The sequence below is a fragment of the Schistocerca serialis genome, chromosome 4, assembly GCF_023864345.2.
Source record: "Schistocerca serialis cubense isolate TAMUIC-IGC-003099 chromosome 4, iqSchSeri2.2, whole genome shotgun sequence".
NCBI lineage: Eukaryota > Metazoa > Arthropoda > Insecta > Orthoptera > Acrididae > Schistocerca > Schistocerca serialis.
Window position 1 is genome coordinate 344,063,467 of NC_064641.1, and position 8,504 is coordinate 344,071,970.

At 43.1% G+C, this 8,504-nt stretch overlaps 1 protein-coding gene across 3 annotated transcripts in view; it reads left to right on the forward strand.

Annotated features, from left to right (window-relative positions):
- Nucleotides 1–8,241, forward strand: part of LOC126474143 (luciferin sulfotransferase-like) — a 757,275-nt gene extending 749,034 nt beyond the window's left edge. For 2 of the 3 annotated variants that reach the window (XM_050101593.1, XM_050101591.1), the window contains one exon: nucleotides 6,357–8,241. In XM_050101593.1, coding sequence (XP_049957550.1) covers nucleotides 6,357–6,710 — 354 coding nt within the window. In that variant the 3' untranslated portion in view covers nucleotides 6,711–8,241. The remainder of the gene's footprint in view (nucleotides 1–6,356) is intronic. The other variant, XM_050101592.1, reaches the window with a different exon arrangement.
- The last annotated feature ends 263 nt before the right edge of the window (nucleotides 8,242–8,504 follow it).

Below are 8,504 nucleotides of genomic sequence, written 5' to 3' on the forward strand. Positions count from 1 at the left end.
TATCAGGATTGTCCGAAGATCTTCAATGAGGAAGGGTTCCCTCGCCAGCAGGTATACAAGTCTCGATCGTGTTGTTTTGGACACTCCTATTGCTTTCTTTATGTAGGTCGCCTTCACTCTTTCTAGTGTTGTTTACTGTAAGATGTGGTCCAATAATTTCTATGTCGTACGTCAGTATTGGGAATATTTTGGCTATGAATAGTGTCTCTAGGCTAAGGGATCTGATGTATTGTATTTCATGTATTGCCATTATTGCTTGCTTTGCTTTCTCTGTTACATGTTTTGTGAAACATTTTGCAGTTGTTTGTATTGTGACCCCTAGGAACTTGTAGTCCGGTTCAATCTTCAGTTTTCTCTGTCGTATGAAGATCTCAGCTGATGCAGGTGTTCTTCCTCCATTTCTGAGTACCATCATTTCTGTTTTCGCCACATTTATTTCGAAGCCGTGTTCGACACACCAATCTTCCATATCGTTTATCGCTTCTTGTAACTTTGCAATATTCTTTGCACCTATTACAATATCGTCTGCATATGCATATGAGACTACGCCCTCCCTTTGGGACTTTCTTACAATTTCTTCCGCTGCAAGGATAAATAGCAAAGGACTCAGTGGGTCTCCCTGTAGTACTCCGTTTGATTGGAGTATCGGCTCCGATAGAAAGAGATTGTCTGATATTCTTATTTCGTTCCATTGCAGTATTGTGCTTATAATTCGTGTCCAGATGTTGTTTTTTCCCAGGGTTTCCTCTAGTTTTTTGGTCATTAATTTCCTGTTTATAAAGTCAAAGGCTCTTGTAAACTCTATGAATGCTACATAGAACTTGTCTCTGTCTTCAAGGGCTTCCCATACGCTCTTTAGCAGGATCTCTATTGCTGTCAGAGTTGATCTTCCCTTTCTGAATCCCATTCGGCTTTCCGGGAGGTGTTCGTCGATTATTTGCTTTATTCTTTCTGTTATTATTTTTGTGAACACTTTGAAAGTTAAGTTTTCTAGGGCTATGCCTTTGTATTTTCTAGGGTCCTTGGGGTCTTCTTTCCCTTTATAAATCACTTTTACTGTTGACGATCGCCACTGTTCCGGAATGAAGGCTGTTTCTATACACTTATTGTAGAGTTTTGTCGACATTGGCGTTAGTATTTGGGCAGTGTCTTTCAGCTATTCGCTATAAAGTCTGTCGGGGCCTGCAGCTCTTTTACCCTTGGTGCTGTTAATGTCATCTTTGATCTCTTCCGTGGTCAATGGGATCCAATCCACAGTTGTTTGCAGCATTGTATCCTCTCTGCCGTCCGGTCTCCCTCTTAGTCCTTCCTTATTCAGTACATTGTCGAAGTGCGTCTCCCATATTTTCATGTCTATGTAATGTGTTTCCACTCGTTTTCTGGGGCGTAGCACAATATATGGGTCTTTTGAGGCTTCCTCCACTAGTTTCTTTCCTTCTTTCGCCCAGAATGATCTCTTCTTTTCCTTCAGAGTTTTCTTATAGATGCTTCGTTTTTCGGCGTAATTCCTGAGGAGTATAGGGTTCTCTGCGCACTGTTTTAGTTGATATAGGCTTCCTAGTACATCTTTTCTTAGACTGTAACACTCTGTGTCGAACCATTTTTTCGCTCTTTTTTTGTATCTGGGGTTGGCGGCTTGTCTTAGGAGTTCTCCTATTACTTGTGTTGCTTCCTCTAGTCGCGAATTGTCTATTAACATTTCGATTTGTTTTATATGATCGGATTCTGCTTCCACTTTCCCGACGTCTATTGTTCTCGAGAGTGCTTCTTCCTCCTTTTCTTGCGTTTTTCGCCATGCTCCTTGGATATTTATTTCCAGAGGGATATGTTTCCGAAGTGTTGTGTGGTCTGCAGTCCAGAGAGGTGATATATTACCCCTGATTGGTCCCCATATGAACGCAATGTCTATTGTACTTTTGCCGTTGTGGGAAATATATGTAGTAATGTTGGAATTGTTTAACAGGTTAAAGTCTTCTTCCTGCAACTTTTCCACTGTTACTTTTGCTTTGTAATTTTGTACATCCAATCTGCAATTTAAGTCTCCAGCAATAATTAGTGGTTTATTATGTCTACTCTGAATGATCAGCTGGCCTATTTCATCTATTATATCAATGCACGTTTTGTTCGGTTAGAAGTATGCTGATATTATTGTAATGTGTTTCGTTTTATTTGACGACGAGTATTTTGAGAAGACGGTGTTGCTGTGGGTAGACCTGTGTCTCCCATAGTAACTAATCTTTTTATGGAAGATTTCGAGGACAAAGCACTTCAGACGGCGGTTTTGAAGCCCAAATGTTTTTGGAGATATGTAGATGATACGTTTGTGGTATGGCCGCATGGGACAGCAACGCTTCCTTCTTTTCTGGAACATCTAAACTCCCTCCATCCAAGCATCTGTTTCACCATGGAGGTAGAGAAAGATGGTGAGCTCCCGTTTCTGGACGTTTTGGTTCGTAGAAAAGGAGACGGCTCATTGGGTCACAGTGTGTTCCGGAAGCCTACGCACACAGACTTGTATTTACAAGCCACGAGCTGTCATCATCCCCCACAGCGCAGCGCTGTATTACGGACGCTAGTGCATAGGGCTAGAGCCATCTCAGATCAGGACAGCTTATCGACAGAGATTAGCCATCTCCGCTCTGTGCTTGCCCAGAACGGGTACTCCGAGAAGCAGATCCGGAACGCATTTCGACCAGCATGCTCCAAACCTCAAGAACAGCTTGAAGAGGCAGAGAACACCACGGCGTTGGGTTTTCTACCGTATGTCGGTGGCGTGTCTTTTAAGATGGGCAGAATTTTCAAGAAATACCGGATTAAATGTGTTTTCCAGCCTACAGCACAAGTGCAATCAATGCTGGGCTCTGTTAAAGACAACCTCGGCCTGAGGAGACCAGGAATATATAAAATCCCGTTCCAATGTGGGAAGTCTTATATTGGCCAGACGTGTCGTACGGTCAAAGACAGATGCGACGAACATAAACGTCACACGACGTCACACGACGTCACACGAGGTTGGGTCAGCCAGAGAAATCTGCGGTTGCTGTACACTGCCTTGACACGGAACACGGCATGAATTATGAAGAAACCAAGATCCTCTATCATGCCTCCACATACTGGGACTCCATCATCAAAGAGGCGGTCGAAATACGTATAAGCAGTGACCTAATAAACAGAGACACGGGGTTTCACCTGAGCAAAGCCTGGGAGCCAGCCTTGGCGGCACTAAGGAATTGTTAGCCGCAGGTTAGCAACCGCACCGAGTCAACGCAGATGGGAAGCCTTAGCACAGATGCTTAAATCGCGCGCCAACACCTCGCGCGCGCGAACGGGGTCCGTCGCTCCCGGCCGCATTTTCCCGCGCCGCGGCGCGCTACCGCAGACCGCGACCCGTTTCTCCAGCAGAGGGCTCTGGTATTCGACGCTGTCTACGATTGGTCTTCGATGATGATATACCCCGCTGGCGCCTGCGCTGTTCTAGAAAGCCAGCATATTAATTGACGAGCTTCTCAGCGACGCGACAGTAGCACCTGAAGATGGCGGGAAGTTGTCTCGCTGAAATATTGTGGGGTTTCTACAATATTATCCGGCGTAATTCCCTGGAACCTATCAAGCATCTTAGGTGTTGCAAAATAACTTAAATCACTTAATAAACGCAAGTCTTTCGGTCCAGATGGTATACCAATCAGGTTCCTTTCAGAGCATGCAGACACAATAGCGCCTTTCTAGCAATCATATACAACCACTCACTTGATGAAAGGTCTGTTCCTAGACACTGGAAAGCAGAACAGGTCACGCCAATATTCAAGAAAGGATATAGGAGTAACACATTCAATTACAGACCCTTATCACTGACCTCAATTTGCAGCAGGATTTTGGAGCTTATGCTGTACTCGAACATTATAAATCATCTCGAAAAAAATGACTTATTGATACATAACCAACACGGATTCAGAAAATATCGTTCTTGTACAACACAGCTAGCGCTTTATTCCCATGAAGTAATGAGTGCTGTCGACAAGGGATCTCAGATCGATCTCATATTCCTGGATTTCCAGAAGGCTTTTGATACCGTTCCTCACAAGCGACTATAACTCAAATTGCATGCATATGGAATATCGTCTCATTGGTGTGACTGGATTCGTGATTTCTTCTCAGAGGGGTCACAGTTCGTAGTGATAGCCGGTAAACCATCGAGTAGAACAGAAGTGATACCTGGCGTTCCGCAAGGTAGTGACCTAGGCCCTGACATAAATGATCTAGGTGATAATCTGAGCAGCCCCCTTAGATTGTTTGCAGATGACGCTATAATTTACCGTCTAGTAAAATCATCAATTCCAATTACAAAATGATCTAGAGAGAATTTCTGCATGTTGCGAAAAGTGGCAATTTCCACTAAACGAAGAAGAGTGCGTGGTCATCCACATGGGTACTAAAAGAAATCTAAGGGCTGTCAATTCGACTAAATACCTAGGAAATACAATTACGAGCAACGTAAATTGGAAACACCAGATAGATAATACTGTGAGGAAGGCGAATAAAGACTGCGCTTTGTTGGCAGAACACTCAGAAGATGCGACAAACCCACTAAAGAGACAGCCTACATTACATTGTCCGTCCTCTGCTGGAATATTGCTGTACGGTACGGGATCCTTACCAGGTAGGATTGACGGAGGACATCGAAAAATTGCAATGAAGGGCAGCTCATTTCGTGTTATCGAGCAATAGGGGTGGGAGTGTCACTGATATGATACACGAGTTGGGGTGGCAGTCACTGAAACAGAGGCGGTTTCCTTTGCGGCGAGATTTACGAAATTTCAATCGCCAACTTTCTCTTCGGAATGCGAAAATATTTTGTTGACACCCAACTACGTACGGAAAAATTATCATCATACTAAAATAAGAGAAATCAGATCTCAAACGGAACGATTTAGGTGTTCCTTTTCTCCACGCGCCATTCGAGAGTGGAATGGTAGAGAAGTAGTATGAAAATGGTTCGATGAACCCTCTGCGAGGCATTTTAGTTGTGAATTGCAGAGTAACCATGTAGATGTAAATGTTGTTCCGGATTTCAGATTTCTGCCTGTCAATCACGATTCTGTGCAACTGTTCCTTTCTATTTCTTTACTTACTTCTGCATTCCATGGCGTCGTCGGTTTCTTCTTCCATAAATACAGGATTATTTGTTTCGGCCGTACGTGGTAGCCGCGCTGTCTAGCGCGCGTTGTCTCGGTCCGTGCGGCTCTCCCCATCGGAGGTTAGAGTCCTACCTCGGGCATGGGTGTGTGTGTTGTCCATATTGTCCCAAGAGTAAGTTAGTTTAAGTTAGATCAGTAGTGTGTAGGCTTAGGGACCGATGACCTCAGCAGTTTGATCCCATAAGACCTTACCACAAATTTCCAAATTTGTTTCGTGCGCTTGTTCTCATTAATTTAGTAGAGGTACCCAAAAAAAGTTCAACCTTCTTTTAGCCACTACTTCTGATGTTTGCCCTATATTTCTGCAGATCTCATCACTTCTTCTCATTTTCTTGCCATCTGTACTTTGTGTTACACGCATTACTTTTGTGACAGTCCGTCTTTCAAGTACGAGTGTTCTGTCCAGCTTACAGTTCATTGTTAAGCGTTCAAATCCGTGTAAACATTATGGTGACAGTAAAATGGTAAAGAATTTTAGTTTTTTTTCTAGGCATGCGTTTCTTGTTGTAAATATTCCTTGTGAAACAATATGCTATATACGTTTCGTTAACTCTTACATCCACTGCTAATTTTCCAGTCGCTTATGTTGTATAGTTTCTCCAAGATATTTAAATTTACATACTCTCCCTGTGTTACCTGTTTGTGTTTCTGTGAACTTTGACGCATTTTTTTTATATTTCTCATGAACTTTTCCTTTCAGTTGAAATTTTGAGATCAGTGCCATTTTTTATTTGTTCCAGAAACTTGAGTAGAACAACTGCGCGTGCCAGATTTTCAGAAAGTATTGCAAAATCATCAGCAAAATTCAGGCAGTTTACCTTAATTCCATTTGCTTTATTTCCTAGAATTATTTGGTTGAATTTTGCTGTTAGTGCTGTTTATTTTTCATGTATTCCAGTGTAATACTTCAAAACGGCCTAAGGCGGAAGTCCAGATAGTGAAATAAGCATATTATATGCAGTGAAAATGCGAAAATATCTTTTCGAAAATATCAGAAAAATGTTGCTGTCATTACGCACTCTGTGTTTGGCCAGTGCATTCTTTGTGATAGTTTAGAGCGAGAGACCGAACTGAAACGTAAAGACATTATCTCAAACACTGCTCCTAGATTACGGCTGCAAATGCTTGTCTTACTAGTGGAATGTGTTGTTGTGCCCATAGGACTTGAGTGCGGTCGTGAGACGCACAGCGGACTTCATGGGCCGGCAGCTGTCAGATGAGCAGGTGTCGGCACTGTGCGAGCACCTGAGCTTCTCCAAGATGCGCGAAAATGCAGCTGTGAACCACGAGGAGGGCCCCCCTACTGAGTCGCCTGTCGCGGCGGCGGCGGCGGCGGCGGCGGCGGCGGGCGGAACAGACGGCGGCGACCCGGCGCTGCGGTTCATGCGACGCGGCAAGGCGGGGGCGTGGCGCCAGGAGATGCCCGCCGCCTTCGTCGACAAGTTCGACCGCTGGACCCAGCAGAAGACGGCGGGCACGGGCTTCCGGGTCGGCGTCTCCGGCGGTCACCAGTAGCGTCGTGGGGCACCTCGTGTTTCCTCTGATGTGCTCCGCACGACGTCTCTAAGCGGTTGACTACGGCACACTATTTGAGTCTAATCATTGAAGTCGCAAAAAAATGTAAACGTGTAATTCTTCAGTCCTTCCCTGTGATAACGTTGCGTGTTGAATAAACGCGTCTTCTGCCGACTGTTCACGTCGTTCTCCCTTAGTTGACGAAGACAGCGAGTCACGCCGTCGAAGTACCATGCGAGTACCATGCGAAGAAATGGCAGAGAGACCGGCTTATTCAAAGTATCAAAACACAAGGTTTTGTATTTTGATGTGTTGCAGGCTTTTAGTTTAGTTTTTCCACCAGTGCTATGTTTATTAAGTATGTAAGAAAATTAGAAAGTAACGTGTCACTACCTTATTATTAATTTAGTGTTTGTTTATTTCGTAATATCTTGTGAATTTGCCTACCATCTTACTTAATACATTATACATTTGTTTAAGTTACAGCAGTTATTCTACGTGTTCCAGTAGAATTTGTAACGATTCTCGAATGCAGAATGAAATTTTCACTCTGCAGCGAAGTGTGCGCTGATATGAAACTTCCTGGCAGATTATAACTGTGTGCCGGACCGAAACTCGAACTCGGGACCTTTGCCATTCGCGAGCAGCTGCAAGGTAGGAGACGAGGTACTGGCGGATTTAAAGCTGTGAGGATGGGGCGTGGGCCGTGCTTGTGTAGCTCAGTCGGTAGAGCCTTGCCTGCGACAGGCACAGGTCCCGAGTTCGAGTCTCGGTCCGGCACACAGTTTTAATCTGCCAGGAAGTTTGATTCTCGAATGCTTTGGCACGTGTCCTGTTAATATGCCTCATTTTCTGATATGGACTGGTCGTAAACAAAATTTCTTCTATCATGATTTCAAGTACCTCTTCACTTCGATCTCTATCAGACAACTTAGTTATTACTTTCATCTTACCTGGGCTACTGTTGTACGTTAATGGGCTAAAAATGAACAATTTCACGAACTTATTTCAGAACCGCAAGTCAGTTTTTGGCAACATCACAGCTCTTATGTTGAACAAAACTTTCTTCGTGAGCACCAGTCTGCTGTTGATGATCCTATTCGTTCTAACGTCCTGAACAATCACGATCTCCACAAAGAAATGTCCTGCTTACATACATATGTATCCTAAAGACAGTCTGAAAAAGAGGCTCCACTAATATCAAGCTGTAACATGCATTAAGTACTAAATCATATCGTGATTGAAGATAACGAATTTTCCGTTTTTTACGTACGTTTGAAACAGGCGAGGTAATCTTTCAGAGTTATACTGCTTTGTGTTTTCTTTCCTTAGGTCACTGCCTTTCTAATACCTACTAATTTTTTATAAAGTAAGACTAACATAAAATAGTTTTAAATTTAATTCATTATGTAGCTTCTCTGAGAATTTTTGTTGTTGTCATAGATGAATCTTCATGAAAAGTTAGCTTACGAAAAATGGTATAATAAATTTTGTTATAAAGGTACTTATTTCTGTACGTTTCCGTATTCATATAAACTATACTTATTGTCAGACACTAGAATCCGAAATAAATATATGTAGTTCAGGATATACTACGAGCTCAAAATTTCACATTTTTGCTCAAGATTGACTAATAAAAATCACTGCACATGCAATTTACAACACTTGAAACTTTCTAATAACGTTCTGTTATTGTAATCCAATGAATATGATGCAGCTACACTGACGGAAAAGATGGCGACAACAAGAAGTAGTTGTGCGACGTAAACGAAAGCTCGTAGGCATGTTTCAACA